Below are 20,222 nucleotides of genomic sequence, written 5' to 3' on the forward strand. Positions count from 1 at the left end.
TTAAAAGGAAAGCATCCTATGATTAAACGAGCAACACCCAGAAAGAGCGAGATCCAAGCATAATTCAGCTGTGGTACAAAACGCCAGCTCTGCCAATGAGCCCTCAGTAAATACCGAATTTTGTTTCCAGGACATCTCGCCTTGCTGGACACACAGACGTGTTGTCCTGGATAAATCATTCCCTGTTAGCCTTCTGTTTGTGTAGTGTCGATTTGTTGATGTACCAAACAGCACATTGACAAGTTGTGGCAGCACATGAAACCGGAGCAGACAGGGCAGTGTCGCTCAGAAAACACCGCATCAGGGGCGGCGGGAGGATGCGAGCCCTGGGCACACACCCAGACCTGACCCTGCCTGGCAGGGGGCAAGCGTGGCAGCCAGGAGGGCATGCTCTCTGCACCCTGCCTGGAGGATTCAGGCAGGGCCGTCTGGCACCAAGCAGGGCACTGCCAGGGGGGATGGGAGGAGGCAAGGGAAGGTGTCCCCAGAATGCCTCAAGAGGTGTCTCAAAGGTGGTGGACCAGCACCTTGCCCTTTTTTAGCACTCAGAAATAGGCTGTAATGCATTTCTTTAGTTTTTTCACCCTATTTTTAAAGCTGAGTAGAAGCTCATGAGCAAGATTTCTGATGGCAGAAGGAACATGTTCCATTTCTATGTGGGCACATGCCACTTCTCCCAACACACAGGGCCCCAAGGTGTCTGCTGAGCAAGCGAGGCTGCAGGCACTGCGTAGGGAAGAAGGTGAGGACAGGAGCTGGGGCCATGAAAACTGCAAGCCCTGGGGCCTGTGTTCCCCAATTTCTGAAAAACAAGCCCTGCTGCTGGATGAAGTGCAACCAAGTGCCCTGGCAGGCAGTGCCCAGAGCTTTCAAGGCTTCCAACTCCTGCCTTCCTCCAGCTGAGACCCATGTAGGGCACAGGCTCTTCATCATCATCATCAGACCTGCACCCAGTGCCATGGGCATGACTGGCACAGATCCCACACCCCCCTTGCCCAGACAACGAGCTCTGGGATGCAGCCAAGCCTGGTCTTGCCCAGCCCCTGCCCCTGGGACACCAACACAAAAGAGCACAAGCACCCCAGTGTCTTTCCTCTCTATCTTTCTAACAATAAAACAGAAAAACCCCACAGCACAGAAGGAGGGATGGGACAACCAGCCAGGAGGCAGATCCCTCCTGATCCCAAGAGACATCTTTGGGATATCACTCTGCTTCCGTGAGCAGATCCAAAAGACCGTGAAAACTTCTAACCCATTCAAACTGCTGCAAGAATAAAACCTTTCTGAAATCATTACCATGGCAACTAGGAAAAATAACACAGAAAGAAAATAGCGACCTCAGCTATTTCACAGGAAACACCAACAATGTTTTACTGACTCATCACTTGCAGATTCCTAATATCTATACATAAGAAAAAAATCAAATGGGTCACACAAAGATAGGATTTTCAACTTGACACTGCTCTGTTAAGATCCTCTCTACCCTCCACGTGGGTGCAGACACACACCAGGTCCACCTCAAAACAGGAGCCAGACCACAAGTCCTGGGGCAAAATGCAAGAAATTCTAACGAACAGAAGCAGCCCTTAATTAACAAAATGGGTGCCCTTTCTTTGCCCTCTCCCATGCTCAGTTCCCCATCACTGATAGCTGATGGCTGTGTCCTCACTCAACCCACAAGCCTTCTCCATGCACTGCCTTCATCACATCCACGTTAATCCCCCTGTATCAGTGCACCCACCGAGCCATGACCATCCAAAATACCACTTTGGTTCCCTTCAGAAAATACAGCTCCTGTTAGCCCCAGAGCTGCTTGCGACTTTATAAATAGAAACTCAATCCACGCATATTTTCAGCAGTGACATTCATTGTCTTTGGGGCTCCTTAAAAGGTATCAGGCTTTAACTATAGTCCTGGGTCCAGCACTGCAAACCTGAGCCATGCTTAATCAGGGTCTGATAGGCTTCCTCTACTCGTCCTTTGCCAAATTGCTTAAAGAAAACAATTCAGAAAGTAGCAGGATTGCAGCAGGTTTGCTCTGCTCCTCCTGGGGCTGGAGACATGGAAAAGGGCAGCGTGCTCGCTGCTCAGTGGGCTGGAGGAGGACTGCTGGGATGTTCAGGATTTATAGGCATTTATTATAAGGAAATGACTTTGACAGACAAGTGAACAAGTCCAGTTACATCCCTTCACTGCATGGGAAAGAAGGATTTTCTTACGGGCTGAATAGAGGCTGAATATTTCATGCCACGGCAAGTAATGCTGTAAGAAAGGGAGGAAAGCAGCTTTCATTTCAGAGAAATCAGAGCTGTCTGCACAGGAGGGATTCCCCTTCCACCACCTCTGCTAATCTCCTTGTCTTCCACCCAGCCTTCCCCATTCCAATCAACAAATGTCCCTTCCATCCCCACATCCGCAGGGATGTGGAAGGAAGGAACTGAGTCCTGTGGACACGGCACCTCCTGGTGCAAGACCTTCCTCTCCAGCACATCTTTGTTGCGTAACCATGGCAAACAACTGAATTCTCTGGCCCCCATTGCCCATGGGCTGTGTCCTCAGGCACCTCCTGTCTAACTTGAGAGTGGGGTGCAAATGAAGGGACGAGCCCCAAATTAGATGGAGAATTTCATCAACCCACCCTGAAGGGACCTGCCACAAACCATTGCTGCCCAGACCCGTAAACAGACCACACCCCTCATCACCAAGCCCTGCAGCTGGGTTCTCTTTATCACTCTCACGAGGCACAGATATTCTTGCCTGAACTCCTTATCTCTCTCTGCTTGAGATTTCTGGATTAATATTATCCCAGAAAATGCAAGAAAAACATGAACTAGCTCATCCCTCTGCCCAGGTTTCGAAGGAGCTTAAGCTGAACAAAAGCTGCATTTCCACTTGGTCATACCTTGTAAGTACTTGAGATTTAAAACCCTCTATTTATGGTTAATCTAAACCAAGTTTGAAACTTATCTCCCCATTAGTACTTGAGAAGGGACCAGGGGGAGGGAGGGAATAAAAAGAGGGAAAGAAAAACGCTGTCACTGTAGGGCTCCTGCGCAGTTCTGCTGAGCCTGGGTTTCTGGTGCTGGTAACGCTATCTCTAATGCTGACAGACATCCATGGGGGAAAAGCCGCTCGTTCCCTAACATCAGCAAAAAACCAATTATAACAAAGAGCTGAAATCCAGCAGAGATGAGGGAAAAAGCACTTGGCTCCTGTCCCCGCTCCGGGCTGAGCAGGGTGGGAATGGGCTCTGTGAGGACACGAGTGGCAACAGGGCAGAGTCGTGGGTGCTGACAGCATTGGGACAAACCTCCACCAGGAGAACCGGGGAAAAATATGGACTGATCCCTGGGAAAACACCAACAACCAGAAGTGCTTACAGATGAAAGCATTTGCTGGTGCAAGCTGAGGGTGCTCCAGATGCTCTAGCTGAATTTCCTGGCTCCCACCCAAGGGGAACAACCACAATAATCAAAGAAGGAACAGAGTAAAATGCCTGGCTATCTGCAGAGAGCAGCAATTTTTCATCCACGCAGGGATGAAGCGAGTTTTGAAAGCGCACATCATTTTCGCATTTCACCAAGCCAGAGTCTCTTCTCAACGCTGCCTGAGCAGAGATAACACGAGGGTATGGATGGCAACTGAAACAACAGCTGTAATGATAGGATCTAAGACAGCCTGAGTATTTCCAGCCTCTGAACTAAATTAACAGGAAAGGATTGACACTTACAGTTCCCCAACCAGGGAGCTGAAGAAAACTTTGGTAGGTGTCAAGGAATCTATATAGGCTCATCCTTAAAGCATGCAGAGAACTGATTTATCTGATAAAAATAAATACCCTTTCCAGCTGCATGAAATCTCATTTAATTTTCAAGTAATTCAGTCTCCAGAACCAGGGTAAAGTCTGCTTTGTAGGCACAGCCTATTTTTTAATGACTAAGAGGACCATGGCACCACTGTATTTTTTACCCCTGGAAGAGCTTCACAAGTGAGTCAATTAAAACATGGGAGCTCCTACAAGACCTCATAAACCCTTTAAATCCCCAAGAAGCAGAAGAACCCCATAAGGTCCATAAAAAGAATTACCCTCAATAACAAATAGAGAGCTGGTTTTGAAGTCAGTGATCCCAGCGATTAACAGGTCCGATGACTTCCATTAGCGTTGACTCCTCCAGTCTCCAACAACAAGCTATTAGTAAGAGTAATTTCTGCATAAGCAGGAGCTAATTGAATACAGCACGTGCAAACCTATAGGGCACCTCATTTTCCTGCCACGGGAGTGCCCCTTGCAGCTGGAGTGCCGAGGAATTTAGCTGACAGTAGCTCCAAGCTCTACGTTGGGCAAAGCCACCAAGGCACTGAGGGAGGGAAAAGCCTCACTGAGCTGCCAAGGCTTTGATTGCTTGGCTAAGAGCAGCTGGCACAGGGCTGGAGAGATGTGTAATGGAGTTAAATAGAGATGTGGGATGTGCGCCCGAGTGGAAGTGGAGATACCTCTAGGAAGAGAAGACACTGCATGAATGTGGGGCCTTGGGAGCTCCTGGGAAGAGCCCAGGGCAGATGGAGGTTTTCCAAGGAAAGGCTGTCTCATTGATTCGGGGATGCACACACCTGTGTAAGTGCCCTTCTGAAACAAAGCCTAAGGAATCAGACTCACACGGGAAGCATCAAATCAGAAATGTCACCACAAAGCTGGGCTGTACCATTCAGCTGGAGTGAGACAGCCGGGGTGCAGGGTTAAGGGGTACAGCAGCAGTTTGCATCAGTGTGTGATGCAGAGAGCCCCTGGTGCAGCACCAGCTGCTACCTGGACGTGGGACGGGTCTTTGAGTGCCTGCACTCGCAAGAAACAACTCAGAAGATGTGCAAAAGATACCAAAAATCTTTTACAAAACAAAAGGATTCCCTTCCTTCCTGACCTGGAGACCTGACACAAATCCATATGCATCAAAGAAGCCAAAATAGGCGTGTCCTGGACTGACCTGGCATGGAGTCACAGAGGCTGGAAGGGACACGGTGTTGTCCACGGCTGTGCTATGCAGCCAGGCAAGGGTGAGCAGCAACTGATCCCCAGATCTCCCACAGCCTCCTCAGGAGGTGAACGGGCACTGGGCAAGATCTCATTTTAGCACACAGGGATGGTCAAAGGAGCAGCCTCCACATGCCTGACAAATCTGCAGCTGCCATCCACCAGCAGCAGAATGTTCAACTGGGCTTGAAACTGGTGGGGACTGGGATGCTCTTGACCACCAAGTCCTGGGAGCAAAGTACGTCTCATCCCAAAGACGCCCTTATCTTTTGAGGCAGTGCTCATACAGGGATCCAGACCTACTACTCTCCAGAGTTTTGGACATGCAAGCACCCCGAGACCTGCACCAGCCTGCCACATCCCCACTGCCCAGCTCCCTTACACCATTTCTCCGTGGAACAATCCACTTTTCCTCCTACATGGAGAAATCAATCAGTGGGTGTCATGACAGCTAATAATTTCCAGTCACCTTCTTCCCTGCACATTGAATTCAGGCAGAAGCAGAAGTACATAAATACCATTTAGGTGACTATTATTAATGCTTGAACCTGCAGCCTAATGGTTGCTCCACGCTGGCAGGTTTTCTAACCCTTCACCTCCCCTCTCCATCATCCTGGATACCTAAAAATTTCATGTTCTGTGATGCTGATTAAGACAACCCTCATGTTCTCGAGCCTTGACTGTTTACATAAATAGACACTTTAATGCATTTTGCCAGCAAGGTTTCCTTTGACTCCTTGGGACAGATGGTTGATATTTCCGTGCTGCAGCAGCTATTAGATCGTAATGTTACCAGTGACAACTCTACATCATCTGTACCCTTCTCTCTCCCCTGCAGCAGGATGCACCAGGAATTCAGCTTGAGATACTGCCATGGTCTTAGGCTGCTCCTGTCTCCTGCAGAAGGAGTTTGCCCACCTTTGCTTAGGGCACTGTGGCTTTGTGGATCCTTACAACACCCTGCAGGTAGCTGGGGGTCCTCCACTGGCTGTACTCATGCTGGGGGGATGTCAGGCATCGCCTCATCCCACTTCCCTAAAGAACTGCCTCCCATGGATAGATAATGAGCTTTTCTCCTCAGGTGCTGTCCCAGAGAGTCATTCACCCTTGTCACCTCTCCAATTTGCTCTTAAAAATTAACCGAAGGTTCCCCGCAGGTCTGAACACATTTTTTTCTTCTTTCTTTCAGAGACACCAGGGTTTTAGATCAACCTAGATCCAAGTCCACACAAGATCCAGGCAGGGATTTGAACCCACTGCAGCTTTGGGGAGGACAGTGAAGGACTCTCCAGTCTCTTTCTTGTTAACAATGGCAAAACACCACAGAGACGGCGGCTGAAATTCAAGTGCTATTTAAACAAATGAATATGTAGGGTATAGTTCATACAATGCGAGTTCAGACAAGGAAACTCAGAACAGCCAGGAAGCTCAATATGAACCAGATTTTAAAAACAAAAACAAAACCCCAAAGCCCTTCCTCAAGGAAGCCCTTGCCGAATTCTTTCCCCTGCTGAGGAGTCCAACATCACGCCTCGTACTAAAGCCTTTGCTTTTCACTCCAAGAAAGGACTTGGAGGAAAAAAAGGAAAATAAAAGCAGCACATTATGGAACAGAGCCTGGCTTACAGCCAGGGCTGGGGGGGAAGCAGCACAGAAACCCTCTGGTTTAGCAGCACATTTTACTCCTGCTCTATGGCAGAACAATCTTTCGCAAAGCCCCAGCTGTTTGAACCCGCAGTGCTGCAGAGGCTCAGCTTCCCTAAGGCAAATCAGTCAATTGGTTCAACAGTGTATTTAAAATCCCCCCGAGTCTACCTTTAAATCACCTTTATATTCCTCTATCCAAAGCTAATAGTTTCTACCTGCATTTTGCTTCATCTCTGTAGAAAAACAAGCTATTTAGCAGCCACGTTAATAATCCGTGGCAATCTGGTTGTCATTTCCCTGACAGAGAATTTCACACCGCTGCCCAGCAGCTGCGATGTGGCGAGTGCTGCAAGCACCTCACACTGCTCTGCCTCCCTCCCACTGCACCTAGAGCCAGAGAAGAGCAGGAGTTGGATCTGGATGGGTGGGGTGGGAAGGAAACACAGAAGTACACCCGGTCAGGTGTACCTACAGCTCAGGCACGTGCAGGAACCACGTGGAAACAACCTGGTGTTGAGTGAGAAAGTCAGTCAGCTCATGCCAGAACGAGCTAAGAGGAAATCCAGCTCTGGAAGCCCCAGCCATGTGATGGTAAAATGTGTGTTGAAAATTTACTATGGAAGGTGGCCTGTGGAAAAGAGCTTTGGGTAGAAGAGGAGCTTCATCTAGCAGCCCTGGCCATGGGTGCTCAGTCTGGCCAGGCTGACTGATGAGTGAGTGCAAATAAACAGCAGGAGGTTGGGGCCAGTGTTTCCAACACACTCCCAACTGCCACTCATCTTTATGTGCCTTCAGAGAACCACTGTCATCTTAAATATCCCAACCTGGCCTACTCTGGTTGCTGAGTCTGTTAAGCAAGGGACTGAAAGACTGTTTCGGGTCTCTCTAGGCTGCCTGTCCCAAGGTGGGATGTCAAACCTCCAGAGGGGCAAACTTTTCTCCCTGGTTATTATGAGGATCCTCATAATCTTATGAGGACCTTGAAGACCAGGATGCTCTGGTAATGCTCTGAATCCCAGCCAGCATTGCTGGGGACAGATGGGTGGACAGAAGCCTCTTCCTTCTCGAGTAACCTCCAGCCCGTCCTTCCTCTCAGAGAGGAGCAGCCCCTCTGCCAAGGGCTGCTAAACAACACAAGGTTTTGACATGACACCTTAAAATAGGCCCTTAAAATATTTACCCTAATATAGCCCACTGTGCCCAGGGCAGCATGTGGAAAGCCCAAGAGGTAAATATTGTCTAAATAAGCAGAGAGCTTAATATAGAAAGTCATGGAGTCAAGTACTCTTCAAGCGCCCTCATGTCTTTGCAAACATCAGTCAGTAAAGATAAATTTGACATGGTTGATCACTCACACTTTTAGGTAAGGCTCTTCTAAAAGAAAAAAAATCACGTTTCAGTGTTTATAATCTCTGCAGGAAGGCCCAGTCCAGCATTTTGCCCCTCTAATTCCTGTTCTCATAACTGTCAGATTATGAAATTGCCAACTCTAAGCCTTCTGAGGTTACAAAGAAACACCTCTCTGTTCTCTGCCGCCACTTCAAGCAGATGAACTAATAAAAACAAGCTCTGCTATTCCCTCCAAATGCCTGGGAGAAAGGAATCTGGAGCAGTAGTGGCTTCAAAATACCATTAAAGAAAGAAACCACCCACCGTGTCTGGAGTCCCCCCACGCTTACCAGCTTCCTTCACCCTTGTTACCCGAAAACCACACAAAAATCTGCCTCTTGTCATCCAGATGTTTGCTGGGACTCACCACTGGCCAGGGAAGAAACCAGAAACCCCCTGCCCTACTTCTCCCAAGGCAAAGAATTGAGGAGTTGTGTTGCACCTAGGGTGTTTGATGATGGGAGCTTGCTCAGCCACCCATCCCCAGTGGGGTGGTCCCCCCAGGTGGGAGTCCACACCAGCATCTCCCAAAGATGTCCCTGGTAAAGGGGAATGAGCTTTGACAATCTGCCCCTTGGGCAGTCACAGCAAAGAGATCAAGGATCTGTTTCCACCCTCCAGCCAAGGGAGGAATAAAAGTGTTTATTGGTTTCTGTGAACCACCTCCTCCCAGCTTCTTCCGAGATGATCTTCCCAAGATTATTAAATAAAGGTGGAATCACTCAAGCAGAGCTCCCACCAAGGGCAGCAAATGAAGGTGAAACCAGCAGGACTTTGGAGTGCGCCACTGTTTAATGTGTACTGAAAACAACAGCCAGCCAGACTGTGTCAGGGCCTCAGGGGAAGGTGCTGGCTGGAAGGGACACATTGAGCACAGCCACGTCTCCCCAGCACTTGGTCACTGAGGCATTAATGCCACAGGATGACAGGGGAACTGGGAGTCAATCTGCAGCCAGCACCGCTTCCACCGGGAGCTGGGGGAGAAACACCTCTGCATGCAACCATGAGCAACTCAGCAAACATGAAACATGCCAGGAGGGGAGAAAAGTGGAGTCACGACTTGAGATGCAACGAGCTCCCAGCCAAGGCTGGTGCTGGTGCAGGGGTGGCTGTGTCTTTCTGGGAGCACAGAGCTCTGGCATCCCAGAAGAAGCAACATGCTGGGAGCCCTCAAGAATGGGAGGGGTCTATAACAAGGTTTTGCAGCATCTCTGCGTCCCCACTAATAAACTCTTCACCCCAAAGGAAGCATGCACCTGCAGCCCCAAGACACATTGTGCTTGAGGCAGGATCAAGGGCACCACGCCAGGCGGGCCCCAGCAGCAGCCACAAAACCCACGTGAGGCCAGAGCATGCAAAGCGTCTTTGAAAGCAGAGTTCTTGTCATCCTCATGGAGATGTTTCAAGAGGAACGTGGCAACTCCTTTTCTTAATGACTATATATAGGGAAAGCTCTGCTAGGTGACAAGTGGTGAGAGGCTGGAGGAGAGGCAGCCTCTTGCCTGCAAGGACTCAGATAATCGAGCGGAGGAATAGCCAGTGATGAGTCTATTTTGGACTCATCATGCTGCTACTGGAGCATTCACCGAGGAGGCAAAGCCATTTGTTACCTCCTCTCCAGAGAGTGCAAATTCAATAGAGTTCCTTGCCTGCAGCTGCACCGACCCCAGAGCCCACAGAACCCACAGCTGCCGGGCAGCACCCCAAGCACTGCCAGGCTCACACTGCCTGGTGGCAAAGGGCTGCTTCCCCTCCTTGGTCCCCTCACCACAGACCCCAGCACCACCTGGTGCCGCCCAGGGGGCAGTGGTCTCAGCATGGTGCTGACCATCCCAGGCAGGGCTGGGATGCAGGAGCTCACATAGCCAGGTACCAGTCAAGGTGATTGCTGCAACCTGGAAACAGGCTCAGAGGAAAAAGCCTGCCTTGTTTCACCCTGGGACCCTTCCCAGAGCATTCCGATGCCTCTCACCCCAAATCATCCCGCCAGCAGCTGGATTCGGACCCATAAACCCACCCGCAACCCCTCTGCACCAGGAGCTGCCAGGACAGCACTCACCTGCTCGTGGTACTCGATCCCCATGCTGAGCGTGTTAATGAGAATGGCCACCATGATCCCACGGCCGAAATATTTGCTGTCGACGATCTTCCGGAAGGTCTCACACACCATGTGCCAGAAGGCCAGCACCCGGCTGGCTCTCCTGGCCCGGGCTCTGCCCCGCTGTGGGTCCCGCTGGTCACTGTAGTGGGCATCCTGTGTGAACTCATAGACCCCCTCGCTGTCTGAGTCAGCCGTCTCGTTGTCCGACAGCTCGGCCTCGCCCGCCAGTGCTGTGAGGCAGTAAGGGCAGCTCTCGGGGGTGCAGGAGCCACCATCCAGCTTGGTGCAGGGGCTGGAGATCTTGCAAGAGCTTTGGCAGGGACCTGAAATGCCAGCAGGACAGGGAAAGGGCAGCTCGTCAGCTGGGACAGGGGGCTGCAGGAAGCAACCCCCAGTCCCTGTTAGCGCCAAGCCTTTGCCCCTGACACGACAGGCATTTCCTTATCAGAAAAGGGCTCCTGCTGGGTTAAAACCCTGGCTCTTCTCTCTTCTTATGAAGCTCTCTTTGTTGCCCCCAGACAGACACCACACCCCAGCTGTGGACCCTGAGCACACCTCATTACATCTCCAGCCATGACAGGAAGGAGGAAGCAATTGGTTGCCCCGGTCCTGGCAGGCTCCCGGCTGTCATTATTGGGAGCACTGTTAGCAGCCTTCTTTCCTGCTCCCTCTGCTGATGCTCCAAAACCACCAGCTTCCCTCTCCACACATTGCCCTCAATGGCAGCTGCCAGGTGTCTCCTGGGTGAAATACCAGCAGGATATTCCCCAAAATTCCCACCAGCTGGCTGCGAGGAGAGAGGCAACGCGTGCGCCTGACTCCTGCGTGGCAGCACCCAGCAGTGAGAATGCAAACCCTGTGCTAAACCAACTCAGAGCCCAGGTCTGTGTGTTTAGTCTCTGGGCTGGGGGCAGGATTTGGTCTCTTCCCTGCACAGCTCCTGGCTGGAAAGGTCAATGCCACTGCAGTGGGGTGGAAAAGGCAGTGACTGCCTGGGAAAGCTTGGCCGAAACACTTCTTGGAGGCTGAGTGTTTGGACTACACTGGCCTGAACTCCCAAATCTCAGGATGTGGAGGGGGAAAGAGCATCTTGCAGTGAAAATATGAAACCCTTGATCCAATAAAGATGCATTCAGTGTCTGACTCTTACAGGCTTCCTGAGCAAATCACAGATTTTTAATACTCAGCATCTGTGATTGCCCTTGAGCACTCACACAAAGCAGACACTCAATCTCCCTGAGCCTTGTGTCCCATGGGAGCAGAGCTACACGGTGCTCAGGGGTGTGGTAGGACTCAGATCTGGAAGGTGTCCATCTACAATCTCTAGCTGATTTTGGGAGTACAGGATTTGGGAAGTGTTCCCTGTAAATGGTTTGGGGGTGGGGGGAAATCACAGAATTTTGTCCTAACATTTAATCTAAACCCACCCTCTGCAAAGTTTAAAGCCATTCCCCCCTTCCTATCACTACATGTCCTTGTCAAAGTCCCTCTCCAGCTCTCTTGTACTTGTCTAATCTACAAGATGGGGATTGCAAAGAAAATGGATTCACTGAAAATCCTCATATCCCTTGGATTATTGCAGGTATGAAGTCTGGGAGGTTGAAACCTCTCTCCTAAATTTGGCTATAAGAGGCATTAGGTAGGTTGGAAGATTCCTGTTCATCTCACCTGGAAAGCCATCACCTTTCTCTGTAACATGGACTGAAAAGAACCCTGTAAAAATTCAGAGAGAGAAAAAAATTAGGACAAAAACTGTATGTCTGGAGAGCAGCCCCAGATGCAGAACCAGCCCCGGCTCACCCGTGCTCTGTGTCTCTAGCAGCTTGTGCATGGTGCTGTACGGCCCGGGCGGGATGTTGAGGCTCGTCAAGGTGCTGCTCCCAGCACCCACTGCTGCCTCCCCCAGGTTCTTCTCTTTCAGCATCTCATGGGAGGTGCTGGAGTGCACTGTGGGGTACACCTTGCTGCCCACGATGTTCTTGGGGATCCCCTCTGGGCTTGGCAAGCCGAGGCTTGGCTGTGTCAGGGACGACCGGCAGCACACCGGCTCGAAGTGGCAGTCGGCATGGTAGATACTGTGCACAGACTCGGTGTTGCTGGGAGAGGCACTGGGGGCCCCCAGGGAGTTGGGTGCCGAGGGAGGGAGCATCAGCCGGTTGGTCCCGTTGTGCAGTGAGCTGGTCTCCACATCGCTGATCTCCGGGCTGGCACGGGGCGCCCGCAGGTTCCCGTTGCCCAGGTGGTAGTGGTGGTGGTGGTGGTGATGGTGGTGGATGAGGTGGTGCACAGAGGATCTCTTCCTGCTCCGGCGCTTCCTGGCGTGCCGCTCGGCTCCTGCCTTGCTCGTGGGGCTGCTGAGGAAGCCCATCCTCACGCCTGCCGCCCTGTAGGCCTTCACCAGCTGCTTGCTGCCTTTCCGGGCAATGTAAACCAGGTACTTGAGGAGCTCGTCGTAGCAGCTGCCTGGCTCTGAGAAGCTGGCGAGGGTGCTGGCGTTGGACAGGTAGCGCACACGCTGCTCCTTCATCAGCTGGCTCTCGCGCTGCTTCGTCTCGGAGAACTGTGTCGCTATCACCACCAGGCACAGGTTGATCATGAAGAAGGAGCCCACCTAAGGGGACAGGGGACATCAGCCACCTCAGTGTGGCTGTGGCACCCCACAGATCTGTAGGGCACAAAGAGTGGGGGACAAACCCCAGCCAACCCCACTCCCTGCGTCACCCAGTGGGGACCACTGGCCGGGCTGACTCACTCCCCCAAGCTCCCACCCCAGGGACTCCCACGCCAGCCCTTCGTGGAGGACGTCAGAGATCAAAGATGAGAGAAGATTATTTTGACAAAAACTCTTGCTCTTTTAGGATGGTGTTTTTCTCCCTCCACAGACAGCAGTTGTAATTATCACAATTAGTGGCATTACGATGAATGCACTGAGCCTTCCTGATAGGAGTGTTTTTCTCTGCCAATGTGTGGGCAGCTTGCGAGCAGATCCCTTTCCCCTGCTAACGGAATTTGCGGGTGACTGTTACGCAAGGGCATCAGCAGCCTGTACCCACAGCTTGGAGATTTTCTTTCCAGCCAGGGTTTCATGAGGTTCTGCCTTCTGTAGAGCCCAGCCTGGATCACAGGGAATTACTGACGTGCTAACGGGCTATCACACACTGCTAACGTTACTCGCATGGCATCTGGAAAAGTACTGCTTGCTCTTCCTCTTCATCATCTTGGGGAGGCTGAGAGCAAGGGTTTGTTTCTCTCTTGGGGAAGCTAATAGAAGAAAACAGCATCATGGACTAAACAACCATCTACGTTCTCATCAGGGTTTGAGTCCTGGTTTGACGAGGAGCAGAAATCCCCACAATGACCTAACTGACAATGTGCAGCTATTTTTCTGGACTTAGATCACTTATGTAGCAAGAAAAGGACTCATCTCACTTAGCTACATCTGAGTGAGGCACCTAATGATCCTTCAGAGTCAAGAGAGAAATAGGCGCATCAAGTCTGCAATGCATCTAATTTATTTTGGATGTCTACCTTCAGAGGAGATGAATCACCCCGTTAAAGCACCTATTTTTCTCCCTTGACGATAAAGGGAGTCTAGACAACGAGCTCAGCCAGTCACTGTAGACAATTCTGGTTGCATAGATGAAGCCCATCATGAAGCCCACCCCACAGAAACTCTTTGTTGGCTCCTTTGTGGGTGGTCTCGGATGATGCTGTGAAATGTGGGTGGGCTGTGGGCAGTAATCTCTTCCCTCCTTTCTTAATGCGCTCTCTTAAGTTTGGGACTGTTTTCCTGAAACATCCCCACTGCACCAAGGACCCAGCAGATGGGTTCTTCAATGTGGGGGAATTTTTGGGCAGCCTCTTCCCTTTCTGGCACTCAAAAACAGACCAGGTAACATTTGCCTACTTTAAAACTTAAATTCAAGGTGGCAAGCAAGACAGAGAAGCTTGGAGCACAAGGAGAGAAGTAGTAGAAGCAGCACCAACAACAGAAGTGTATCTACCACCGCTTGAGCACATCTTTCTTTCCTTCCTCATGTTTGCAGCAAAATGCAGCTGCAGCACAATTCTGTAGGGAAGCTGCGTTTCTCCCAGCAGGCTGGTTGCTACTTCAGCTTTTATATTCACTGCATCCTCTGCCCTGTTCCTCTGGGTGACTCCACTCTGCTCTCTCCAGAGGCCAGGAGGACCCCCCTGCTCCCCTAAGGCCACTCACAATGATCAGGAGGATGAAGTAGATGAAGTTGTAGAAGGAGTGTGCATCCATGACAAAGTACATGATGTCCACCCAGCCTTCCAGCGTGATGACCTGGTGGAGACAGGAAGGGAAAACAAACTCCTCAAGGCTCAGTTACAACAAAGTGCACAGGCAATGTTTCTTCTAGCTGGGTTATGTCTGACACCCCATAGTTGGTCTTGGTGCAGTACAAGATGCTGAGGAGCCAAATCCTGCTCCTCCCAATGCCAACAGCCACATTACCAGCTGCCCAGGCTGCATCCAGCCCCTTTCCAGTGGGACTTAAGGGCCACTAGTGCATTTTGCAGAGAGAAGAGCAGTCTCTAGGCTCTGCCCCGCATGGGCAGCATCTGACTGCACGCCCACAGGGTTTTGTCCATGCATGTGAGGTGGAGACGTTCTCGAAACAGGCATCATATTGTATCCCTAACACTTTGAGCACCTGTGCACTACTATATAAGTGCTCACTAGTACAGAACAGCCCCCAGGAGTGCAATTAAACAGCCCCTGGGAACATGTTGGGGGCAGGACCTGCTGTTTGCCCACCTCGTGACAGTTGGCACACGGGGCTCACCTGAAAGATCGCGATCCAGGCGTAGCCAATGTTATCGAAGTTGATGGCTCCCTTGAAGGGGTTGTGCTCCCCAGCAGAGCAGTTGGTGTAGTACTGGTTCCAGTTCACACAAGACGTGTTGGTGGTGTCGTTATAGGAATAATAATCCAGGGTGCACTCCAGACCCTCTTCCCTCCGCGTTGGGATACTCCGGCAGTAGCGCATCCCGTTCTCCCGGGGCTGGGAGCAGATGAAGGGGTTTTCATCTTCGTTCTCTGTCTGGTAGTACCGCTCCAAATCCACCGTGTAGGGGCTGAAAGAGTCCAGACAGGGCTGGGGTTTGCACACCAATTGCAGGCAATCTGGCAAGGAGCTGTAACAGCACAGCTTTTCTGCATCTTGAAGCTATTTTTTAGAGAAGGAATCCCCCTGGATTTACTGCAGCCCCACAGGGTGAGCTGATGTCCCTAGCTGGTTTTGAGAAACTGAGGCAGTGCACTCGACCCCTTGGCAATCCTTCTGATGGCATTATTACAAGTTACTCCATCTGGAAGCACTCTTGGCTTTGACTTTAGGAGACTAAGAGAAGGATTCAGTGTGACAGGGCTTCTCTGAAATGTCTTTGCTGCAGTAAGATGGAAATCAGTTAGTTTAAGCTCCTGTATCTCCTGTCCTTCTGGAGATGCTGAGAATTGTTTAGGGAGACTCTATGTACAAGGACCTCTCAAGATTCCTAAAAACCAGAGACAGGGCCTTCATATGCATCTCACCGTGTCAGTTCAGCCCACAGATAAGCTCTAAATTCCCTCTGAGGGTGGCCTTACCACAGCAAACCAGGCAAAAATACTCTTCAGGGAGATGAAACAACCCATGGCCAGCCAGAAACTGGCTCCTTGCTCTGAACACACTATCTCCTTAATGCTGCCAGGACTCCCACTAAAGCTTGCAAAGATATTTTTAAGCCTAGTTCAGCCTGGTTAATTCCTGCAGAATTGTCTGTAATACCCTTCAAAGCCTATCTAAACCCCTGGAATTCTGGCTCAATTTAACAGCACCCAAACCTGTGGCTCTATTGGATTTTCTCAGTGGTGAAACTGTCCCCCTGCTCTGCTGACATTTACTGAACAGGGACGTGTGCTGGTAATGGCACTTCCAGCCACCCTTCGAGGGCATGACCTACAAGAGGGGTGGGAGTTGATCAGGAGGTGGGTGGGAGATGTTGGAAGGTGCCTCATGCCAGCCTGGCCAGAGCAGCAGCAGCAACATGGTCCTGCTGTGTGCAGGAAAGAGGCTTTGGGCTTGTAGGATTCCTCCATCCAGGTGTGAATCCAGCCAGATCCACCCTGGGGAGTCAGCAATCCACTGAAAGGTGTCAGGGGTGGCAGAACTTGGCAGAGCCATCAGGGGTTTGCAGTCACCTGCCTTTCTCCAAGCATTTGAAGGGATGGAAGTGAAAAAAGCAGGTAGGTAGAACAGGCATGGAAACTCTGGAAGAGGCGATCAGCTATCAGGTACTTCAACCACTGTCCAAACAGTGCTACATCAGGCCAGAAAACTGATCACAACAGTCTTTTTGGCCTTAAAATTCAGGGATCCGTGAAAATTAACACTTTGGGATAGAGACTGTCTCTTGCTCTGAGGCTGAAAAGTATCTAGCATCAAAAATGCATGGAAGCTCCATCAGCGTTTCCGGGGGTTTAGGTGGGACTACAAAAGTCATGGCAATAAACACCACCAGCCACTGAAGGGGATTCAGACCTGAGCGTCTCCACACAGAAAAGGTCACACATTAATGATATGCTGAATTTAGAAAGCCTGAATTCCCATTCTCAGAGGGTTTCTTGGAGGCTTTTATCAATCAGAGAGGTTCCCAAGTGCCAGCTGAGGGTTAAGGACAGCCTGCAAATGCAAATGGCAAATTGTCACAGCTCGCTCTGCTCCTGCTGTGTGTGTGCCCAAGCAGGAGTGATGGTGGCATTTACGAGCAGGGAGCATTTACAGAAGAGAAGGGCTTTTTTACAGAGGAGATCCTGGAGGGACAGCCTCCCTCAAGCTGGGGAGACACTGGTGCTGCCCACACAGACTCACATGCTGAAGTTCTCAGGGAGGAAGCAGCGGTTCCTGAGCAAACCTGCCCACAGCTGGACTCCCACAATGCCAAAGATGAAGAAGACAAAGAAGCAGAGGAGGAGGACGTTCCCCAGCATGGGCAGCGTGTCCAAAAGCAGCGTCACCAGGATGCGCATACCTGAGGCAAAGAGGAAAACCTCACATTGAATCTTCTTGTTCCAGCTCTGTCCTCCTGACCTTTTCCTTTCCACTGATACTTTTCCTACTATATTTCCTTCTATTCTTTTCCTTCCATCCTCATCACCCACATGTGGCTTGTGAACACTCACAGCTTCCCATCCCCTTTGGCTTCCCCCCAAAGCCCCTGGAACACTTGCCTTCATTCGTGCCTTGCTACTGGACACGAGACCTACCTTTCCTGCTCAAGTCCTCTTCTCCAAAGTTTTCTAGCAATTATGTTTCCTTTCTTCCCTCAGATTAAATTCTGACATTCTACTTTGCTCAATCGTATTTTTTCTCCACTCAGTATATTTCAAAATTCCCTTCCTTCCCTATTTCCCCTCATCTACCCTAAATGCCCTCACTTCTTTAATATACAGGACTCTCTCTGGCAGTTAATTCTCACAAGTTCAGGAACAGCCAGTTCTGTAACAAAGACAAATTGATGGTGACTTCAACTTGACATTTACACACAAAAAAATGATTTAATCTGACATCCGTGTAATATTCTGCTCATCTCTCACTCTCCTTCTTTCCCCATGTTCTACATTCTCTTACTTGCTTATATTGACTTTTATCTCAAGAAAGCGTTACTGTTGCACCCTTTACTTTGATATTCAGGAAGACTTTTTTCTCTTATCCTGATGCTGTCACCTCCTCTCTCAGGGTTTTTCTTCTACTCCATTACTGGGGAACAACCACCTTGCATCAACTCCTAATTAACTAAAATTACTTTCTGTGGTTACTGCATTGATCATCATACAAAGCTCATTTTTTATTTTTCCCACCTTGCATTTCTATCCCACTGTAACTACGTTGCAGAGAGGACAAGATAAATTACCCAGCATTTCAAAACACATTAAGTGAATTACATCCCCAGTTAGACAGTGGTGGATAAATTCAGCTATCCACCAGTTCAGCAGCGGGGATAAAAAAAAAACCATTGCAAACAGGATTCTGAAGCTTCTGTAATGATTGAAACATCAGCAGCAAAGCCAGATTAAGTTCAAGAGTCAGGAGCAGGAAAATAAATAGATCCCAGGCACTTCCAGCATCAGCAGAGAGAACTGAAGCTGATTAGTTCTCATCAAGGCATTGGGCCAGTTCAGATAGGGGCGTGCAGACTCAGATTTAATTTGGCTAAAACAGTGCTGGATTTGATGAGCAGGATTGTAGGACCAGGAGAAGGATGCTTCTGGTGCAGTTGTACTTAACATACCTGATCCCTACAGCTCCGAGAGGGACGGGGCTCGGTGTCTCTCATGGAGCACTGGGGTTTGCCCAGCACGGGGCAGTGGGAGGGTTTGTGATGGCCAGTGCCATCTGGGACTGGGCTGCCATGCAGCAGCAGGCAATGCCACCCACTGCTGCTTCAGGCAGGGCTGAGACCCTTGTCCATGACGAGAGAAACCAGGACTGGAGAGCCACTGCCCATCCCACCCAGGTCTGCTTTGGAGATGTTGGGGCTGTATGGTATGTATTTGGGCTGTATGGACCAGCTCTGGGGTCCTCAGCACTTCCCAGGGGACTATCTCCATGCACAACAAGACTTCCTCACCCCAATTTCTCCAGGGGAGGATGGAGCATGTCAGGGAGGGTGGGAGCAGCATGGCTCAGACCCCTCTGCCTGTACTGCCTGGCAAAGGCTGTTGGCTCAGTCAATCCCTATCACCTGCAGCCCTTTAGTAGCCTCCTCAGGCCCTCTTCAGATGAGAAAGGAAGGTGTCTGAAGACAGTCCTGGATACCTTATTGACTCCTCTCTGATGCCACAGGTGTCAAAAAGAGCCCAGATAGTGGTGGTAGCACCCAGCACTGCCAGGCTTGGGCAAACGTTTGAGCTGTGATGTAAGATCAAAGCATCTGAGTTTGCCCTTCCATCTTTGGGGTGTGGATCCAGAGAGCTGGCCCCAACAGGGAGGAATTAGGATCTGACTTACTGGGGACCCTGTTAATGGCCCTGAGTGGCCGCAGGACTCGGACGGTGCGGACGGCTGAGAAGCTGACGTTCTGCAGGTCCAGGGAATACTCCAGCATCCTGAGAAAGACACAAAACCACTGAGGAGTGTCACGGATCCGGTGGAGAAATGTTAGATTATCAAACATTATAAAGCAAACATTAAATGCCAACCGCTCACAGAGGGACTTGTTACTGCGTCTCTCCCATCAGGAAAGTTTGCCAGAGGAATTAATTAAAGGTTGTTTGCGTATCAGGATAAAGTCAATGAGGGGGAATGTGATACACCAGCTCACACAGCCACAGATCTCTCTCTCTCTCTCATCTGCTTTGGGCCTCTTTTTGCACGGGGCCAGGCAGAAGCTTCTGAAAATCCCTGCACGCTCCAGAGGGGAAATTTCCAGGCATAGCCCTGTTTTTAACAATTTTACAGATACTGTAATGAATCCCAGTTTGTTGTGCTGAGCACCACCACAGTCCTGAAAGGAAGAACACCTCCTGGTGCAGACCCCTCTGTGGGCCACAGAAGATGAGCAGCACAGGACACTGAGCTCTGCTACCTCTGCCCAGCAGAGACCCTTGGCAGGTGGGAACAAAACTGGTGACACTTGCAGATTAAAAATGGGGCAAACATGGACCAAGGAACCTCCCATGCTCCCACTGTCTGGTAGAGCCTGCTCAGGACATGGAGCAGCAACATCCCCAGGACTTAGTCGTAGGATGCACCTGGATGGCTGCAAGTCCCTGGGGTGCCCCAGCACTTCTGACTCTTCTCATGGCACCTTTGCTCAAGCACAACAGAGTCCTCAGTCACAACACCTCCAGGACTTTGCTCTCTGGCTGTGGGAAGATCCAAGAGTTCTGCCCAGAATATTCTTGAAGAGGCAGAGCCAGGCAAAGTCAAGGGACACAACCCTGAGGCTCCCCACGCAGTCGGGCTCCCACTGCCACAGGCAGCCACAGGATATTAATTTCTTCCGAAAATTATCAAGTTCCATCTCCAAACAAGGTGGGTGGTTCCC

The 20,222-nt window shown here is 50.4% G+C and overlaps 1 protein-coding gene across 24 annotated transcripts in view; it reads right to left on the reverse strand.

Annotated features, from left to right (window-relative positions):
- Positions 1-20,222, reverse strand: part of CACNA1G (calcium voltage-gated channel subunit alpha1 G) — a 102,175-nt gene that overhangs the window by 72,475 nt on the left and 9,478 nt on the right. For all 24 annotated transcript variants that reach the window (XR_001859544.1, XM_017726812.1, XM_017726817.1 and 21 more), the window contains exons 3-9: positions 19,184-19,281; positions 17,045-17,204; positions 14,978-15,269; positions 14,383-14,475; positions 11,967-12,777; positions 11,835-11,879; positions 10,125-10,489 (exon numbers count right to left, since the gene is read on the reverse strand). Coding sequence is in view for 23 of the 24 variants with exons in the window: in XM_017726812.1 (XP_017582301.1) it covers positions 10,125-10,489; positions 11,835-11,879; positions 11,967-12,777; positions 14,383-14,475; positions 14,978-15,269; positions 17,045-17,204; positions 19,184-19,281 (1,864 nt within the window). In the remaining variant the exon portion in view is untranslated. The remainder of the gene's footprint in view (positions 1-10,124; positions 10,490-11,834; positions 11,880-11,966; positions 12,778-14,382; positions 14,476-14,977; positions 15,270-17,044; positions 17,205-19,183; positions 19,282-20,222) is intronic.

This window comes from Corvus brachyrhynchos, unplaced genomic scaffold (assembly GCF_000691975.1).
Source record: "Corvus brachyrhynchos isolate BGI_N302 unplaced genomic scaffold, ASM69197v1 scaffold522, whole genome shotgun sequence".
NCBI classification, from domain to species: Eukaryota; Metazoa; Chordata; class Aves; order Passeriformes; family Corvidae; genus Corvus; species Corvus brachyrhynchos.